The sequence below is a fragment of the Cladophialophora bantiana genome (assembly GCF_000835475.1).
Source record: "Cladophialophora bantiana CBS 173.52 unplaced genomic scaffold supercont1.16, whole genome shotgun sequence".
Classification (NCBI taxonomy): Eukaryota; Fungi; Ascomycota; class Eurotiomycetes; order Chaetothyriales; family Herpotrichiellaceae; genus Cladophialophora; species Cladophialophora bantiana.
In genome coordinates this window covers 678,799-698,270 of record NW_015971590.1, presented here as the reverse complement: position 1 = coordinate 698,270, position 19,472 = coordinate 678,799, and the positions used below count along the sequence as shown (strand labels likewise).

Genomic DNA, 19,472 nt, shown 5'->3' with positions numbered 1-19,472 from the left:
AGACGCCGCCTATGCTTCGAGCAATTGAACAGCATTCTTTCCAGTGCGGTAATAACACATTTTGAATTCGGCAGAATAACTAAACTAACCTGACTTAAAGGCACAAGTTGTCTATTGACTACTCTCGTCCATCATATTCAACACTTTACATCCACCCAGCTTGGCTGTCAGACTTCGCCACGAGCAGACTTTCACTTGCTCACTCCAATTTCTTTTTATTTCTCTTTCCTCTTTTCAAAGGCCGCGTCGGACCCGTTTGCTTTCGCTAACAACCCTTGAACCTCCTCTCCCACCACCGCTTCCGTGGCTAGGGGCCCCATAGGTACTTGGTTCTTCCCCTCGACCATGTTTTCTAGACGACTGCGTCTCATCTCTCGAAGGTGCAGATCTTGAATATCCTGTTCTCCGATCCTCGGCATCTGGCTGGTGATTCTCTCTCCTGCTCGGTCTTTCATCCCGCCTCGAAGACTCACTCGGTCCATACCGATCTTCCTTACCATCTCGACCATTTCGCTCATTCCGATGATCTCTATCTCCACGTGATTCATCATGTCGACTTGAATGCCGTGATGGTCTCCTTTCGGATCCTCGCTCATCGGTGACTTCGCTTCTGCGGTCCCTGCTGCCTTCATGACGCGAGGCAGAGGATCTGCTGCCCACCGGCACCTCGTTTGGGTTTGAAGATGCAAACAGATCGTGTGGCGGGTATCCATTGGGGCTTTGACCGTGGCTCGTGGGAGGACCACCAGGTGGTGGAGGCGGCGGTGGAGGAGGGGGCATATGGGGACCAAAGCTAGCACCACTCTGCCTGATATTGCCTCGACCACGAATCAAAGTGCCAGCTTGAGCAAGGGTGTTGTTGACAGCGGTGAGTGGATTACGGTTGTTTCGCCCTCCACGCATGCTCCCGTCACCAGCCTGTGGGCCGGATGGCGGGCCTCTACTTGTAGGCGACGGCCCGGACGGAGCTCCAGGAGGAGCACTTCCTCTAGGGCCTGCCGGAGGTTGAGTCTGCGGCGGGGGTTGTGTGGCCTGAGTCGAGCGCGGCATATCCGAAGCTGCCGAATCGATCTGGCTGAGGCGAGAGGGATGAACACCTGCCGCATCTGCAGCGGGAGTGGAAGGCGCAGATGAAGGCTCGGCGTAGGAACTAGTGCGTCCATGTCGTCTGGAAGGTCCAGTGGGAGTTGGTCGATCCGCATTCGGCGATGGCGGCATTTGGGTATTGAGCGGAGGAGCTCTCAGCCTCTGCCCGCCTCCTGACGCCGGTCTGCCACGAGGGCCAGACGGCACGTCAGACTCTGGAAGACGATCCGAGCTTTGCGAGATCGCTGGTTGCTGCGTCACTTCCTGCTCCAGCCTACCGTGCTGCAAGTCGACTGGCGGGGGCTGTCTAAGGTCTCGCGGCTCTCTCTTATACGAACTTGGTCCACTAGAACGAGAACTGGGAGCTCCTGATTCTAAAGGTGAAGGCGTATATGAGGACTGGCGTGTGGAGGGAGCTTCTGGTTTGGGTCGATCATCGGCATCGCGACGGAGATGTGGCCGCCGATCGTCTTCTCTCCGTGGAGAGTTCGGCCGGGATGATCTTGACGGTTTCTCTTGCCCCTGGCCCCTCGACGCTGGAAGCGATCTTCGGTCACCCCCAATCTCCATCAACGACGCGCGGGCTGGATTGACTATCGATTGGGGAGGCTCCGCGGGATTCTCCTTTTTCTGGGGGGGTTGCGAATCTGGTCTTGAAAGTTCTGGAACTGGAGGTTTTGATCTTAGAGCTGGCTCACGACCCTCCCGCTCACGTTCCGCTGGGGAAGGGCGAATAGCTGGACGATCCCGCTCATGCGGAGGAAGTCGATCATATGGAGTTCTTCTGTCGTGCTCTCGACCATATCCACGATCCTCCCGGGTGCCATGGCCTGGGCCTTCAGGGCGCTCGTACCTCCGAGAATGTCGATCGAAGTCGTCGAACCCCGATTCAGGTCTGTCTGGTCGTTCTAGTCCTCGGTATCCTGGCCTTACATCTCTATTATGACCTGTTCGAACGTCGGGCGGCAGTCTTGGAGTGTCGACGTCCAATCGACTGGACAAACGCGGACTATCTCGATGGCCATTCCGAGAATCCACTGGCTCTGGACGGTTCGGCAAGCTCGCAGGAGGCCGTGACGGAGGAGGTGTGAGCCGTCTAGGAAGCTCGTGTGGCTTGGAGGTTTCTGCACGAGGGGGCCTCGATTCTCTTTTAGGAATTGCTAATGGCTCGGTACCCTGTCGAGATGGTGCCGAAACGCCATTGGCATTCCCTGGTCTGGAACTTGTCCTAGAAGCCGGTGTAGCGGGCCCGCTAGCAGGTTGGGACTTCGCAGGCATACTAGATCCTTCGCCATCGTTCTTTTCAGACACAGGTCTAGCTTCAGTCTTCGATGGCGCATCTGTCATTACCGCATCCTTGACTTCGGCTCCTTCTTCCTTTTTGGTTGTCATCACACTTTCAGCTCGAGTACCTTGCGACGGGGAAATCTTTGTTTGGAGGAGATCGCGCTCATGCTCGCCGCTTTTTTCTGGTCCTTTGCGGAAAGTTTCCAGACCCACCCACAACTTCTCCCGCCTATGCAAAGCGCCAAGTAGCGCTTGAGAAGAAACCTTGAGATCTTCTTTGTCGGATTCGCGGAGTTTATCAACTGCCTTTTGCAACACAGCACCGTGCCAATTGACGGCTGGGTAGACGCCTGAGATCGCGCGTAGGACAGAAATCGCGTTTCGGACGTGCATGTACTCCGGGGACGTAAGGCACTTCTGAAGGGCCGTGTGCAGATTCCCATGCCATTTGTAGAGCACTCTTTGAAAACTTTCGAAATCCAACAAGTTAACGACTTTTCCAGCTTCAACTTTCATAGCAAACCCGGGCAGATTCTTCTTAATACCCCAGCCTTCCCGTTCGTATGTTGCTTTAGAACCATGCCAGCGAGCAAGATCTTTCAGCACCTCGTTGAGGAATTTTCCAAGATTGTCGGCCTCTTTCGAGGTGCACATGAATATCAGCGAGATGAGTCGGGATGGCTTGAAGAAAAGGTCGTAAAAGCCAAGCGTCCTGAAATTTGGAGTTCCGGCTCCGTGGAGGAATTTGACAAACTTGAAACAGAAATAGGCATCCAGTGGGGATGATAGCATCCGGGGTAAAAAGCAATGCTCAATAAGTGTTGTGTTCAAGGGCTTGTCCATTCTGGCTTTGCCGAGGAACCACTGCTCTTTTTCGCGCTGTAGTCGGGCTTTACTCTCCGCGAAAGCTTTCAGATGTTCTTTATTTTCCGCGAGCAGCTTGTCGATGAGATCTTGTATCTCCTTCTTCGCGAGGTCCTTCTTCTTTGTTCCAGAGACACTGACGTCTGTTCTGTCTGCCGAGATCGCAGCGATCTTTTTATGCTGTCTCGAGAGTTCATCTTCGTACGATTTGCCAGGGATAGTGATATCGTATAATGACAACTGCCAGAAGGTTGCATAGAATCCAGTCCCGATGATGTCCACAATCTCTTCGGACAAGTATGGCTGGATGGCATCCATTAGCTCCTTCATGACAGGATGCCAGCAATCATCTGTCGCTGAACCTGATGGCCCCAGGGTCTTACTGGCGTCGAGTTCCAGCGCTGAACCCATAGTGTCGCTTGCAGCTGGTGAGTCGTTGATAAGATTTTCTGCTTCAATAGCCTCTCCATCCTCCTCTGAACTGGCATTGATTTGGTCTGACATTTCTACATCACCGTTGACCTCTTTGACTTCCTCCACTCGCTGATCTTTTGCGTTTTCTTTGTCGTACTCCTGCATTTGCCTGGCAATGAGAGGCCGGCTGATCCAGAATGCGATTTCAGGACGAATCTCATAGTCAATGAGCAGACTAACCACGTCAGGAATTGTAGCCCTGAACTCTTCTGGCGGCAAGTTTGTTCTCAGAAGATCCAGATACTGCACCATCACTCGGTGGACCTCGTCGTATGTGTTGCCGATCGCTTTAAGAGGTATTTGTCCTTCTTCAAAGACACAAGCTTGTCGTTGTTGCGCCATTGAAATTAGGAATTTCGCAGCTAGATTGGTATCTTGTAGCGACTTCATCAATCTCTCGGAGGTCTTCTTAGAGTCATGGCGTCGATCAAGCAGTTGAAGGATAGTCTGCGACTGTAAGAGTGGTCCTCCTCCCATTGCTTGTAACTGTGCATCGTTGTAGCTCGTGTCAGTCGCAATTCCAGCCATGGAGAGTACAATCTGTTCTAGCATCTTGAGATCCATTGTGTTGCCATGCTCAAGTTGTTCGGCAACGTATTGTAATATTGGCCCAGGCTTCATCATGCCGTATCGCTTGTAAATCTTGCCAGCGAATACTGCAAGCGCTGAAAGCCAACGGCTCGCAAATATCCCGCCTTCCTGGGTCCGGTTCCTTCCGGTCCTTGCCATTGAGCCTACAATTGCCCAAGTGAGAACATCATATCCTAGATCAGTGAAATATCGTGCGCCTTCGACGAATACCTCTGCGATGCTGTCGTACACTTCGATCTGAGTAAGTGCAGTGGTGATCACGATATGTGGGTTCGCAAATGCAATTTTGGCCAACGCCCGCGCCATCGGTCGTACGTTAGTGTTAGATATACGTTTTAGGATATCTTTTGTCTCCGCCCTCGCTTGATCGAATGCTGCTTTGATGTCGGGGTTGCGAGACGTCCGTCCAGATGACCATTCGAGATACATCAGATAGCGGACGTTTACTGGGAAAGTGTTGACCAGCTCGAAGACTTCGTTGACCGCACCGGCATTTGATTTCGTCAAACTCAAGGATGGTAGGAGGGTGCGTTTGACTAGATCCAGCCATCGCGATCGATTAGACTCGCTTTTGTCGGCTTGTAGATTGTGCTTTCCGATTCGAGCAAACTTGAGAAGAAGGCCTGGATCTTGTCCGATTTTGACACCAACAAGAGGCAGCAGGGTATCGCATAGTGTAAAGACATCTTCGACGGTTTGACATATCGGAATATTGTCGCTCCACTCATCCCAGTAAAAACGATAATCAGTGCCGTCAGGGCTGTCGTTTTTGTCTAGTTGAGCCCATCGAAGCACCTTTCTTTCAATGGTTTCGACAACTTTGACTTGTCCTTTGGGCACGCCGGGCAGATCGGTTTCATAACTCGGCTTTTGGCTCCGGAGACTCGGACGGTCTTGCAGCGGCTGAGCTTCCCCATACACCTTGCCCAAAGAGTGATGCAGTATACGGTAGACATACTCTGGAAGATCAGGAATGAGGGTCATCAGCCAAGGGAAGCGACCGAGAATGAAGAGCGCTTCTGGAAGCGCCCCAATGGCGAGCAAGCTCTTGAGTAGTAGAACTTTCTGGTCGGCAGGTTCATGCTCTTTCGGAACTACCTTCTCTGCCTCTGGTTCTTTGGATGGGGTGTTGGCACGTGTGTTTGACTCTTTCAGACGAGGTGGCGCAGGTAAGGTGTCGTCTATCAGCGCCCCCGCAGATGTAAGGGCATTCCTGGCGCCTGCTCCTGGCCTTGCAGCCCTTTCTCGCTCTTGCTTTTCTCGGGTCTTTTGCTCTTTGAGTTCTTCCATCGCATCATCAGTCCGCCAGATATGTGGGTACAGATCCTTAAGCGAGACGAATCCGATCTTGATGAGGAGAGCAGAAAGGTAGATGAGGTTATCGGGTAGGACATCTGTTTCATCACGTGCCGGTGATGATGAATAGAAACGGAGTTTGAATCCCAGAAGCTGTGCCGCGTCGCGATTGCCCGAAGGCGGTAAGGTAGCAGTCTCTCGAATCCACTGAGTGAGAAGATCATCTCCCGAGGATGATGCTCGTTCCAGATTGTCCCGTGGCACTTGTGATCTCCCAAGAAGATAGAAAGCTTCGAGCCCTCGTTCTCGGGCCAGAGGCCAAAAAGCCTCGTCGCGGGCCCGAGTCTCTTCTGCTACAATCTGCTTTTGTTCGTCTGTGAGGTGCCAATCAGGGGAGCCGGGGAAGGCCCACTTTGGAAGTCCTGTCAGAGTTGAATTTTTCTTGACTGAAGTCGATGACCGAGGCCACCACGGACTCGAGCGAAGGAATTTGACGAAGAATCGACACTGTTTGACAAGGACCGCGCTAAATACGTCGAGAACAACGTCCAGACTTCGACCGACATCCAGATCAAATGCACCGATCATAGCCTTGACCTTTTCGACCGTGTCCTCGACAATTTCTGCAGTCGGCGGCTCGCTGCTGCTGGTAGTGAACAGTTCAGTCATCAACTTCGCGAAGCCTTCGGATTCCTCCCGCATGAGATTGAAGTTTGCTTGTCTGTAGAGAAGATTTGTCTGTTTTCTGATACCCATGCGATTAAATGTATTCCTGATCAGATCCAGCTTTTCGAGTAAAGGCGCGTCCAGTTCATGTCGTAGCAACTCATGAGATATTCCGGTCGCAAGGACAAATGTAGAGAGGCGGTCCAGCGGTATCGTAGGATTGCTCTCGAAGACAACGGATATAGAATCCAAGAGGGCGGCTTGCAAGGCTGTAGGATGTGGTATCGACTGGTTGTCTTCTTCAGGAATCTCGCTACCAAGCATTTGTTTCACCAGATCACCTGCTTCTGTCGGACCAAGCCTGCCAAAGACGACCGTCTGAACAATCTCTTGCATCAACACGGTTAGTTGTGTCCCGTCCTCTTCCTGCATGCCTTCCAGGCCTTGCCGTAAGACATCTTCTCTACTCCCAGTCTGCCATGACTCACAGACTGCGCTTGTCAAGTAGGTGTAATTGTAGGGCTGAGGTTCCGGCGGAGGACTGGATAAGACAGGAATGTTAGGAGGGTTTTGCTGAGCTGTAGACATAGTGCCATTTGGTATGCTGGACTCTGGTTCAGTTATTGGTGTCTTCGTGGCGGTAGGAGGCTTGTCTGCCGGGGGGTTGAGTGGGCTAGACGCAAGGTTAACGCCTCGACCTCCTCTGCTTGATCGCCGACCACCTCTTCCACGCAGTTGGCCGTAGTCGCGATCATTTCCTGACGTGTGATGTGGCGTCGACTGAGCGAGGCTGAGATTTCCCGGTCGATGAGGCGAAGGACGAGAGTGTGGTTGATCATCTGAGTATGTACGCTCTGGTCGCTTCCTCTTAGAGCCAACTGGCAGAGGCATCACGTCCAGTCGTCAAGAACTGCGGCCCCAGTAAGGCTATCTTCGAAAGAGTTGTCCTCGAGGGTTCATGAGGGAGGCTGCGACATCCGGTCCAACAGGGAGCGATCCGATCTGATTCGACAAGCTGTACTGGCTAATCCAGAGTCCGCATATAAATGCGATGTCGGCAAGCTGGGAGTTTATTGGCAGAGAGGGATCGTCGTGTTGGTGGTCGAGGCGATGGTGGTTGTGTTGCCCTTCATGCGTCAAAAGAGGGACAGTTCAAAAGAAGTACGTTTGCGGAAAAGCGCGATATTACGGTGAGGCGGTTCGCACAAAATGGCACTTATCAATCTCGAAAACGGCTCGACGTCACAGCCTGGTGACAACCCCATCATCACACCTAGTTCAAGTTTCTCCTCATTCTCCTTTTGAAAATGATTCTACCCCCTTCCCAACCCAAGCATAACCAACCATGGCACCAAAGGTCTTTCTTACAGGAGCTACAGGTTATATAGGTGGCGACGGCCTCTATCTGATCTCGCAAAAACACCCAGACTGGGAACTCACTTGCATGGTTCGGAACAGCGACAAAGGCGCCAAAATTGCTGCTGCCTATCCAAAAGTGAGACTAGTCTACGGAGATCTGGACGCGGTGGACCTGATAGAGGAGGAGGCCGCCAACACCGACATAGTCTATCATTTTGCCAATTGCGACCATGAGCCATCGGCGCGCGCCATCGCCAAAGGTCTTGCTCGGCGAAATAGCGAAGGTCCTGGTTACTGGATACACACGTCCGGGACACTAATTCTAGGTTGGGAAACAATTGATCTTGCCGACTTTGGAAACAGGCTCAACAAGGTCTACGACGACTGGGACAATGTGAACGAATTGATGTCTCATCCCGACCAAGCTGCCCACAGGAACGTAAGTACTCTGCACACGCTGTTTTTTTTTGGGCAATGTCCTACATTGGTGGAAAGAGCGCTGTAAATCAAGCAGCAAGACTCACCGCGGATCCTTCGATATTTACCTCGAAGAGCCTACCTCGAAGAGCCGCCATAGTACCGCATCTGTGCACTTTCGCGAAGCAGACACTCCACGGTCATATGAACTCTCCTTATCCGCTTTCAGTGAGCACTTCTAGGTCACTCTACTGATCCAATTTTTTACCATAACTGCAGGTCGATAAAATTGTCTTGGCAACCTCGTCAGACAAGGTCAAGACGGCAATTGTATGCCCTCCAACAATCTGGGGTCACGGTCGGGGTCCAGACAACACACGTTCCGACCAATTGTACAAGGCGACGGCTAGCTTTCTGAAGCGTGGGAAGGCCTTCAAAGTCGGAAAGGGGGAAAACATCTGGCATCAAGTCCATATTCGCGACTTGTCTAATCTTTTTCTTCTCATTGGTGAGGCTGCTGTCAATGGGGGTTCACCGGCGACGTGGAATGATCAGGGCTACTATTTAGCTGAGAATGGTCCGTTTGTCTGGGGAGACGTAATCCAAGAGATCGCGAAGGCCGCACACAAAGAAGGACTCCTGCCAGATGCAACTGTTGAGAGCCTGAGTCCTATGGAAGCCGAAAGATATCTACCGCATGCAAGGCTACTGATCGGGACCAATTCAAGGGGAGTATCCGGTCGAGGAAAGAAACTGCTGGGATGGAAACCTACTATGCATGGAATTATGGACGAAATTCCCAGCTGTGTGGAAAGCGAAGCCCTGCTCCTTGGGCTCATCAAACGACATGCCGCAAAAGTCACAGAATAGACCGGTCGACTTCGCTCATCTATTACCAGGCAGCTCGAAGCGGTTGAGTCTTTCAAGTACCCTCACGAGATCTGCCATATTCGTATATAGACATGTTCGGTCTGTGGAGAATGAAAATACAAAGCCTTTCAGCACTCTCTGCTGCTCCAGACAAATTACACCATGCCATCGAACAAGTATCTGAATGAGGGAGGCCAATCAATCATTCCACGCTTGCTTCCATGATTACAAATTGCCATATCAGTAGCCTTCTTCAAACCTCCTTCCCGACTGCTATTCACTGGTGAGATTGCAAGGATCCGCGGCCAATATTAAGGCGGAGCTGAAGGAGCTGCTGCTGCAAAAGACACAGTCTCGCACGCTGTCATAGAGCACAGGTCCAATGCAGTTCTGGTATCTGTGCGCTGAGTGCTCCATTAAATGAGTGGCTCGTAGATTTGACCCCATTGGGACTCTCACATTGACGGCATGGTTCCATCCGCGTCAGGAACACGATTCGAAACGGCGGATACGGCGATCCATGCTGCTGGGCCCAACCTCGAATCGACTTCCACAACAGGCAATCAGCAATCTCATTTTATGTCTTGTATCGTCTGTCGGATTGTACCACCAGAGCCACTAATTCGCCAAATCACTAATCCATACCAACTTCTGTCTTGGGCGCACCTCGGGGGTACTTATTCATTGAGGGCAATGCCTCCCTGGTAAGGTGCCTCGTCTGCCTCGTCATCCGCGAGATAAGTCATGGGATAACGCAGTTGGACCATCTTGTATAAGAGTTGGGGCATAGGACGCTGGTTCTCAGTTCACCGAGCAGCTATTTCACGGCCACTCACTCAATGTACACTGTTGAAAAGGCTCAATTTATTTCCTGTTCAATCGCAGCCGAGGATCGGAAGCATCGCATCCTCCTTGTCACGCCCGGACACAATGTGCCTCACAGCATTTTTCCTTGTTCGGAGATTGATTAACAGAAGCCGGCAGTCAGACGATCGCGATGCTAGAGGGGTCTTTTACGACAACCAATCGGCCTGGCAGCAGGGGCTAACGCAAACGAGCTCTGGAGACGGTGGTCGTGGCCTTATTTCGGGAAATAGAGAAGCGCGACAATAAAGATAGCACTCGGACTTTGTCCTGCTGGCTCTGGCTTTTTAACCGTACGAATCGACTCCCGGTCACAACCTCTATATACACTAACGGATTTCTTGTTGACAGATCTTTAACGGGCCACGAAATAGCCGACCTTTGGACAAGATTGGTTTTCGAGGAGGCACAATATGCTGAATGGCCCTCCTGAGACATACAGAGGATATACACGTGCTTGCATAATTTAGCAAGAGGACGCCTGGGTGATGGTATTCGGTGCATATGTGTTGTAGGTCTCTGCACATTTGGAGCAATGACTTATTGTCGACAACTCGCAGTCAATGAAAGCGTCGAGCGTTAGTTAGAACATAGTAGAAGGGTCATCGACTTTGACAGGATCAATTCTACCACCGTATCAGTCTCCTGCTTTGCTCCTTCAGCCAGCGTTCAGCAGCGAGATGCTTCGTGTACTCAACCTTCCTCAAAGAGTCTGACAAATCTGGCCTTTCTTCTTTTCTTTGCTCCGCCCTGTACGCCATTGACACTTCTGAGTCGGCACGATGTCCTAGAAGCAAACTGACAGTTGTTTCTTGCTTTCTGTCGAATATTCTTGAACCATTATGGCGGGATCTCGCCTTTGTTTTCTGGAAATCCAATTCCTGCCTCATTCGAGCAGTGACCTCAAAATGCCAGCATAAAGTTGCCATGCTGCTTATGAAGAGATTCCTTACCTCCATCTTTGTAGCCGCGTCCAGTATCCCGACGGAGGGTTTTCCAATTGTCTTCATGATCTGCGTCAATCTGCAAAATAAGAATAAGAGGCCGTGCAGTGAGAGTATGTAAAGATGAAACCCCAGGGATTTTAAGTGGTTGGGAAGCAAAACAACAAAACCTGCTAAGACCAAACCGTCATAGTTCCTACGGCGCTGCTTTGTTGGGTAAGCGGCTCGGCGGCAAACGATGATCTGAACCATCGACTGTCCTGTGTTGAACATGCCCAGGTATTTTGATTTTCCAGACCCGCATCCCCCAGTCCCTTCAACATGATCAAAGGCAGCTGTGCTTGTGGACGTGTCCGGTATGAGACTAAAAGTCAACCTCTTGCCGTGACCGCCTGTCACTGCATCACGTGCCAACGCGTGTCAGGTTGACCTTTCCTGGGTTTCGTGGGCTTCCCAGCTTCAGCGGTGGAATGGACACAGAAGCCGGACATCTGGTCGGCGAGTGACATCGCCGAGCGTGGTTTCTGCAAGTCCTGTGGCTCTCCAGTTTCCGTGCGGTACTTTTTGGAGGCAGAGCGCATCGGAGTGACTTTGGGGACAGTGGTTGAGGCCGAGCCCGTTCTGCCATCTGTGGAGGCGCACATCTTTCTAAAGGACAAAGCACAGTATTAAGTCCTGGCAGATGACGGGGCTCAACGACATGGTGATTTCTCTGGGGATTTTCGCGACAAACTCGAAGAATGGAGACGTCGGCAGCGGAAGGGGTAGAGGGCAATACTGTAAGAATGAACTGTGGAAAGCCTTTCTTTGACTGCGACTAAATCATCTCAGAAACGAAGCGAAGTGACAAGCACATGAGAGCAAACGAAGTAGACACCAAGCAATCAGTTCAACCAGAGCATTGAATTTCTGCCTCACCAGCTCCTAAGATGAATTTATTCTTGCAACTTCACCGTCTTCCACCCATTCCCTCGCGATCCCCCTTCACCACCTTCCTTCTTCTTGTAACCAGATCTACTCCTCCGCCTTCAGGCCGTAATCACTCCTCCCGTCTGGTGGGACTATGTCATCAGAATCATCTTCATCCTCTTCTTCAAAAGTGCCGCCTGGAGCTCCCACTAAACCAAAGTCATTCCGTTTCTCAGGCATGGCCTCTCGTTCACGACTGCATCCAAACCCCAGTCCTTGGAGTCGAGCACCTTCCCCTTCTTTTCCCCGTCATAGCAGCAGTCCTCTAGTTCACAGTCCTTTGCAGCAATCATTCCCTGCATATTCAGACCCTTCAAAATCGGGGCCAAATTCTCCAGGCAGTCCGGGTGTGCAACAGACACCTTCTCGTCGCTCTCGCCCCAGTGGACAAGGTGCCCGCCCACGAGGTGAATCTCGCTCATCATCTGTCCCTGTCATAACACGGACTCAACCACAAGAATTGGGAACTGGAGGAGAAGGTCCAAGTCGACGCTCAATGAAATTCCGCAGCCGACCCAGCTCGCGTGCTACTTCACCCTTACCCTCACCGGGAGAAGTTCTAGACTGTCAGAATCGTCGCTCGGTCAAACATCTCACTTGCTTCTGGTGGTGGGAGAAGGGGGAATGCAAATACTCTGAAGAAGATTGCTGTGAGTCACTCCTACAAGGCTACAGTGCTGTTGCAGGAGCTTAAGTCAGTGCTAATATGGAATCAGTATACGCGCACCATGACACGGGCCACTATACGGCTGCACCTCGTCAAGTTGTTCCAGGAGAACCGGCCAAGGCAGGTAGATCTCTCGAGCGCGCATTGAACAAGCTTGCTATCTCGAATCGCTCGTCTGCTTCGGTGTCGTCTCTAGCAAGTCCCAACGTTAACAACACTCAGTGTGAGAGCACTGGCAGTGGCAGCAATGCAGTCTCCAGAACTGATACTCCGCTCATTGGTCACAGCCGTCCCAGCACACCATCTCCTCGTATGAGCATGGACCAGGGTCATGCCACTCACCTCCAAACTGACAACGAGTTCCTCCGCAGCCTCGTTCAGCAAACGCAACGAGAGAAGCGCGCTTTGATGGACACAATTGAGGCTCTCCAAGCAGAAAAATATCAGATGACCTCCCAAATCGAGAAGATGAATCAGGAGCGCAGCGCATTACTCGCAGAGCGGGAAATCCTACATGCTACAATCAAGAAGTTGCAATTCCCCGCTGGTGCGAAGCCTTTTGCCCAGAGTCATGGTCACGTTGTACCGATGAGATCTCCAAGTGCAACCTTTCCAAGCAACAATCCCTGGGGTGCGATCGGAAGTGGGAGTCGAGGAACAAGCACGAGTCCTATCGGCACTCCTCTTGACAGTCCTGCCATGCAACCACGCAGTTTCAGTATCGCAGCTCCCGGCGGTCCTGTGGGCATCATCCCTGTTCATCCCGCCGGCGGCACAATGAGAACGAGTACGAAAACTACCTCTGATTCAACCCTGGACTCCACGGTGCCAACACCTGCAGCAGTCAATGGCAATGGCAGTAGCGTCGAGCGAGAGAATATAAAGACAAATGCGCAAGTCGATGACACTCTTGTCTCCAGCAACATGGAAGGCGAGAGACTCACGAACTTGTTGAGCAGCTTGGGCCCGACTTTCTAAACCGCCCATCTCGGTCATGATATTGAAATTGCGACACCCTTTGCCATCCAGATCAGAAGCCCTCACAACGATCATTCCATCCAATAAATTTCGATTGAACTCGACTACACTGGCATCTGAACCTCGAAAGGTTCAAAGGACTTTACGCTGAAACGAACCTGGACACGTTCAAGAGACGTCATGTTCCAAAACAAGAAACCATGTGAGAAGTAACGAGACCACCTTGGCCAACGACATGCGCAATACAACACCAGAATGGGCTTATCAGCCTCACAACCCTTAATCTTTAATGTGTCCGAGTCGTGAGGCGAAGTATCAGCGAATACCCAAATAGGAAGAAGTGCAAAGGCGCGAACTGTGTCAGAAACTTATGGAGAGTCAATAAGGATGTAGCGAACGAATGGACTTGAGGGACGAGGAAAACAGCAGAAATTCGGTTCATTGACTGCCAAAGATGACAGCGGGAATGCCTTGAGAGGCTTGGTGAGTTGGGCCGCATGATGACCTGAGCGACGGGAGCTATTCTTCGCTCAGGTCCAGACACTCGCAGGAGCTACAGGTCTATGCTAACTGGGACGGTCCTCACATGCTAGAACACACTGCTGAATAGGGACCCTATACAGTAGAACTGAGCTTGGATAAGATAGAAAAACACCCTCTCAATCTGCCGCCTGCGTGTTCACGGTGCCGCCGGGATGTAGTGCCTCTCGTTTCCTCCTGCCCTATTCGTTTTGGTCACTTGTTCTCTTTTTGCACCTAGTCTCGTCCAGCTAATGTTCAACGTCTTGGTTTGAGTCTCGACAGGTTCGGCGACGCTACTTACGCCTAAAGCCGCATAGCTCTTGTCATAGAAGGGACGTGCTTAGATCAGAACGTGCTCTGTGCCAACCGACTGGCGGCGTTCCTCGCATCGACGCGATCCTCGTCCTCGTCTTCCTTGACCCTCTCCAGGCTGGCCCCTGTGGCGCTCCTCGGTCGTCCCGCTTGCGCCAACCCTGCACCATTTGTCCCGTTCTCGTTCTCTTCCGGGAGAGGGACGCCCAGCGCTCCCGGTCCGAAGCTCCCAGACAGACTTCTAGAAAGAGCATCCCTGCTCCGTGGGACACCAGACCAAGCGTCACCTTTCGCGCCTTGGCTGCTGGCCATGCTAATCCTCCTTACTGTGGGATGATTCTCCCGCCCCAATCTGCTCAAACCACCTGAGGCGTCAATTGCCCGGATATCCGGCCTGACACTTTCGAGAGTTGCGAGCGTGCGGCGCTCCGCTTCGATTTGACGCAGGACGTACTCACGAAGAGAGAGCATGAATTCATTGGATGTGCGATTGAACCAGCGTCGTTTCTCGAGCAGTAAATTTGCCGTCACGCGTTGGGTTTTTGAGCGGAGGTAGTTTTCTTGAGAGATTGCCTCGTCAAGCGCAGATATTGCTTCATCGACTTTATCTCGGCGAACGCTGGAAGAACTTTTAAGGCGTTGAACGGCATTTTCCTTGCTTCGACGGGATGCCTCCGTCTGGAGCAGCTCACGGAGCAGGATGTGTCGGTTTGTCAATGTTTCCTTGACGATGAAGGCGTCAGAAGAGTGGTATGTGAGTGCATCCCCTAATGTCGTGGCTTCAGCGGTTCCTTGTGCGGCGTGGTAATCGCCACATGTTTGAATGATACGTCCCAGTTTGCGGTATGCGGTTGCTAGACCCGGGTGGGTCTCCTGGACATTCATTTGGCCAAGTTTTTCTCCAAGGGACGATTCTGCAAGACCGAGTGCTATAGAATTTCAGCACAAGTACCACGGGGAGATCCAGTCGCGACTCACCTCGTCTGGCCTTAACAACCTTTTCGAGCTTCTGGCTCGTGTCCAGCGAACTAAGGTAGAACGTTTTGACAACGGGCCTCGCCTCGTGCAGCTCAGGCGTATCGTCGGGCGGTGGCGCAAATTGTTTCAAGACTTTCCGTCTTACTCCAGTCGCTGGCTGCTTCATTCTCACCACGGGAGAGTACCCGAAATCACTTTCCACAAAGAATACCATCTCTTCATCACGCATGAGCACATCGTTGTTGCATACAGAATTCAGCCATCTTTGAATTGCTGCCTTAACTCGGGCTTCATCTTCGTCGGTGCCTACTCCAGCAGAAGTTTGGGCGGGAGGCACGGCAGGGACAAGTGCTTCTGGATTTGAAGATATGAGATGGTCGGCGAGCTTGACGAATTCGGAGTGCGTCCGACGGACATCTCGGAATTGGGTGGTCCGGAATTTGGGAAGATTGGTCTTCCACAGGTGTTAGCTAGATTTCTTGTCATGGACAAGCGCAACATACATAGACGTCAAACCTGATAACGGGATCTTTGCGTCCCGTTCTCTCTAGCGCAGTTACCTTGGCTTGCAGCTTATATTGCGGCACCGGTCTGTTTTGCCTTGCGTTATGATATCTTGTAGCCCCTGGCCGTTGTTGGGGCGGACCAGTATATTGTTGCGCTGCCGCGGATGTTTGGACATCCTGTGGCTGTGTTGCGGCAGCCTGTGCTTGCACCGAGCCCTCTTCCGGACGTTGATTCTGGGGAGCAGTTTCTGACTCTCCCGAGATCCCAGACTCTGTAGGTACGGACACATTGGATTGATTAGGTGGAGGTAGATAGGGGCTATCGGGAATGCTATCTTGGGATTGATTGTAGGAATGCCCTCGAATCGGTTGGGGTGACTCTGGAGAATCCGGTGTTGCTTGGGGAAAGCCTCTGGAGGCACGAGGAGAAGAAGAACCCCAGGGAGAGGCGCCGTGAAGAGCGTCGGCTTCAGTAGCAGCAGCAGAGTAGTCCATAGCTGCGAGAGCGGCAGTGGAGAACTGCTCACGATGTGGTGTGGTCAATTAAGCGGGCATTCGGCACATGGATGCAGGCAAGACCAAGCTGTCGGACCACTGCTTCTCAAGTTCTGAAGGGTTGCGCAGAGGGCTGTAGAACGTACGGAGCAGGAGCAAAGTCAAGCAGCCCGATTCAGCTGTATTGTTGGTCTATCGCCGTGGTCAACGTCCAGAGCATTCAGGTTGGAGCAAGAGTTGCAGCGGGAAAAAGGCGTCTGCCCGCCTGGCTGAAGAGGCCAGTGGGCTGAAGATGGCTAGCGAATGATGCTGCTTTATGCTCGGCAGAATTTCTACATATGTTTTTCGAGCCTCATCACCATCAAGTTCTACCAAAAAAAAATCCGACTCGGTCGTTCATCATTCATTCGGGTTTCGGTTTCACCTTTTTTTCTCGACTCCGCGTCTTTTGGAATTCCAGGCACAAAATTCGCGTTTCTATGGTTGACGAAAATACTTCTGTTTGATAGGGGATGAAAGTCCAACATGCCCAATTCATCCGACACTCCCCTCTAATTGATTTATGTCGATCTCGCCCTACTTCTTCTTCTCTTCGGATTCAGTCTAGGAATATATGGTCATCATGTCCCCGCGCGGCACCCGCGGCATCCACATTGCAGAGTCCTAGGACCTCAAGGACCAGGAATATTGGCATCATCGCCCATATCGATGCAGGCAAAACGACTACGACTGAGCGTATGCTCTATTATAGTGGTCATACTCGGCGGATAGGTGATGTCGATGAAGGGTCTACTGTCACTGACTTCCTTCCTGCCGAGCGGGCTCGCGGCATTACCATTCAATCTGCAGCCATCACCTTCGAATGGCCCCCAGCTCAAACTGCAACACCTCCAGCTACCACCGATAGCATTGAAATTCAGCCTCGCTCAAGTTTACCGCACACCATCAATCTAATCGACACTCCAGGACATGCTGACTTCACGTTCGAAGTCCGCCGGTCTCTGCGAATCTTGGATGGCGCTGTTTGTATTCTGGACGGCGTTGCTGGCGTCGAGGCTCAGACCGAGCAAGTATGGGCCCAAGCCGGCGAGTGGAATATCCCGCGAATAGCATATGTCAACAAGTTGGATCGTGATGGTGCGGCTTTCGGAAGAACAGTGCGCGAAATTGGCTCTCGCTTGGGTGGATGGCCTGCAGTCTGTCAGATTCCTTGGTTTGAGGGTGGGAAGGGCCGTTTCACTGGCGTGGGAGATGTCATCAACTTGGAGGGATTGTTGTACGAGCGTGGGGGAGATGGCAAAGCAATGCAGCGTTATCCTCTCTCACAGTTGGAGCAAGAGCATCCGGAGCTCGCGCAAGAATTGCGACGAGCTAGAACCGCTCTTGTAGAACTACTCAGTGAACATGACGATCAGCTCGTCGAAGCCTTTTTCGAGGCAGAAGAAGACCATCTTAACGTGACTCCTGCTCAGATTTGGGACTGTCTGCGAAGGTGTCTACTCATTCCGCACAGCATGATCATCCCAGTCTTTGCTGGAGCCAGCTTTCGCAATATCGGAGTGCAACCTCTGCTAGACGCAGTCAACAACCTCCTGCCCTCTCCTGAAGAGCGTCCGGATCCCGAAATCGGTCTTGGATCAGTTTCCGGAGGGCTTTCACAGCTGATACGAGGCGATTTGTCACTTAAGCAACACACGCCAAAGTCCAAGAAGAAAGGGACCGATTCAGTACCGATGACAGTGGGCAAGGCTTTGCAAGCCTGTGCATTGGCGTTCAAAGTGGTCAATGATCCACGCAAGGGTATGCTGGTCTACATTCGAGTCTATTCGGGAACGATAGAGCGCAATGCACTCCTGTTCAACACGAACCTTCAAAATTCAGAAAGAGCAACGACGCTACTCCGGATGTATGCTTCGGAGTCAGTCCCTGTCCAGGCGTTACATGCTGGTGAGATAGGTGTCATTGCAGGCTCAAAGTTTGCTCGCACTGGTGACACGCTCATCTCCTTTGCGGGAAACAAGGCCACTCCACCTCATCCATTGCAAAAATTACAACTGCGTCCAATTAGGGTACCCCCGCCTGTGTTTTTCGCCGCCATCGAACCAAATAGCTTGCGGGAAGAGAAAGATATGCACGAAAAACTCGCACTGCTATTGCGAGAAGACCCCAGCCTACAGGTTTCGCAGGACGAAGATACCGGCCAAACTCAGATCAGTGGCATGGGAGAATTGCATCTTGAGATTGCCCAAGACAGACTGGTCAACGATTTGAAAGCAAAAGCGCGTATGGGTAAGATTGCGATTGGTTACCGAGAAACACTGCCACAAGCTTCCAACGCCATCACCAAAGTTTTGGAGGGAGAACGTGCGGCCGCAAAGGGAAAGGCAGGGTGCACGGCCCTTGTGGAACCTTTTCAAGACGGACTTGTTGACGCTGATAATGGTTCTGGAGATAATTTCAGTCATGAAGAGGACGGAAACTTGGTGATCATCGAGACACCAACCCTGGACCAGCGAGGAAGAGCACTTGACAGCGAGACGGGAGGCTTGCCGCCACACCTCCTGCTTCCAGAAATCCAAGTTGCATGTCTCAACGGCGCATTAGCGGCTTTGAGCCGTGGTCCTTCCTGGGGCTATCCGATGCGCAACACAAAAGTCACCTTGACTCTCCGTCCAGACGAGCACATGTTTGGCACGGAAACAACGTACGGATCTTTGACGGCGGCTGCTCGACTGGCCACGATCGGAGCGTTCAAAGATGCCACCAAGAGCAGTCCTTGCTCTCTGATGGAACCCGTGATGAATGTCGACATTAACGTGGATGAAGCAAGCCTAGGCAGTGTTATCCAGGACATCTCTTCAGGTCGGGGAGGGCATATTGTCTCTCTTGGCGACCATGAAGAAGAGCAATCGCAGACAGACATGGACTCCAGAAGGGTAGACGTGCGAAAGATCTATACACCAAAGGATCCCTTCGAATCCGGTTCATCGTTGGCCGGAGAGGACCATCAAAGAGTGAATTTCCAAAGGACCGTCAAGGCCAAGGTGCCACTGAAAGAAATGGTTGGTTACCTCAAACATCTCCGCAGCATGACCGGAGGACGAGGAACGTTTGTGATGAGTGTTGATCGGTTCGAGAAAATCACCGGTTCTCGAGAGAAGGCACTCATTGCAGAACTACAGGGTGGATTGTGACGATACACGGAAGGTTGTAGAATGTATTACTAGTTATTATATAGATCGTCAGATGTCAGCGGCTGGTGCGGACATTTGGATGGTTCAGTGCCAAATGGGGTTTGACTGGCCAACCACTCCTCTATTATTGTAC

At 51.9% G+C, this 19,472-nt stretch overlaps 5 protein-coding genes across 5 annotated transcripts; 3 read left to right on the top strand and 2 right to left on the bottom strand.

The window, feature by feature from the left end:
* Window positions 1–234: 234 nt before the first annotated feature.
* On the bottom strand, window positions 235–7,155 carry Z519_09839 (uncharacterized protein; the record flags this gene model as incomplete). The annotated part of the gene is made up of 1 exon (XM_016767560.1): window positions 235–7,155. One exon carries the CDS (start codon window positions 7,153–7,155, stop codon window positions 235–237), a length of 6,921 nt encoding a protein of 2,306 aa, XP_016616352.1.
* Window positions 7,156–7,609: 454 nt separating this feature from the next.
* On the top strand, window positions 7,610–8,910 carry Z519_09838 (uncharacterized protein; the record flags this gene model as incomplete). Its single annotated transcript, XM_016767559.1, has 2 exons — window positions 7,610–8,062; window positions 8,320–8,910. The coding sequence occupies 2 exons, from the start codon at window positions 7,610–7,612 to the stop codon at window positions 8,908–8,910; spliced, it is 1,044 nt and encodes a 347-aa protein (XP_016616351.1).
* A 2,955-nt stretch (window positions 8,911–11,865) lies between these two features.
* On the top strand, window positions 11,866–13,332 carry Z519_09837 (uncharacterized protein; the record flags this gene model as incomplete). Its single annotated transcript, XM_016767558.1, has 2 exons — window positions 11,866–12,337; window positions 12,404–13,332. 2 exons carry the CDS (start codon window positions 11,866–11,868, stop codon window positions 13,330–13,332), a joined length of 1,401 nt encoding a protein of 466 aa, XP_016616350.1.
* Window positions 13,333–14,199: 867 nt separating this feature from the next.
* Z519_09836 (uncharacterized protein) lies at window positions 14,200–16,145 on the bottom strand (the record flags this gene model as incomplete). Its single annotated transcript, XM_016767557.1, has 3 exons — window positions 14,200–15,095; window positions 15,145–15,598; window positions 15,648–16,145. 3 exons carry the CDS (start codon window positions 16,143–16,145, stop codon window positions 14,200–14,202), a joined length of 1,848 nt encoding a protein of 615 aa, XP_016616349.1.
* Window positions 16,146–16,461: 316 nt separating this feature from the next.
* Window positions 16,462–19,339, top strand: Z519_09835 (translation elongation factor G; the record flags this gene model as incomplete). Its single annotated transcript, XM_016767556.1, has 2 exons — window positions 16,462–16,485; window positions 16,655–19,339. The coding sequence occupies 2 exons, from the start codon at window positions 16,462–16,464 to the stop codon at window positions 19,337–19,339; spliced, it is 2,709 nt and encodes a 902-aa protein (XP_016616348.1).
* Between the last annotated feature and the right edge of the window lie 133 nt (window positions 19,340–19,472).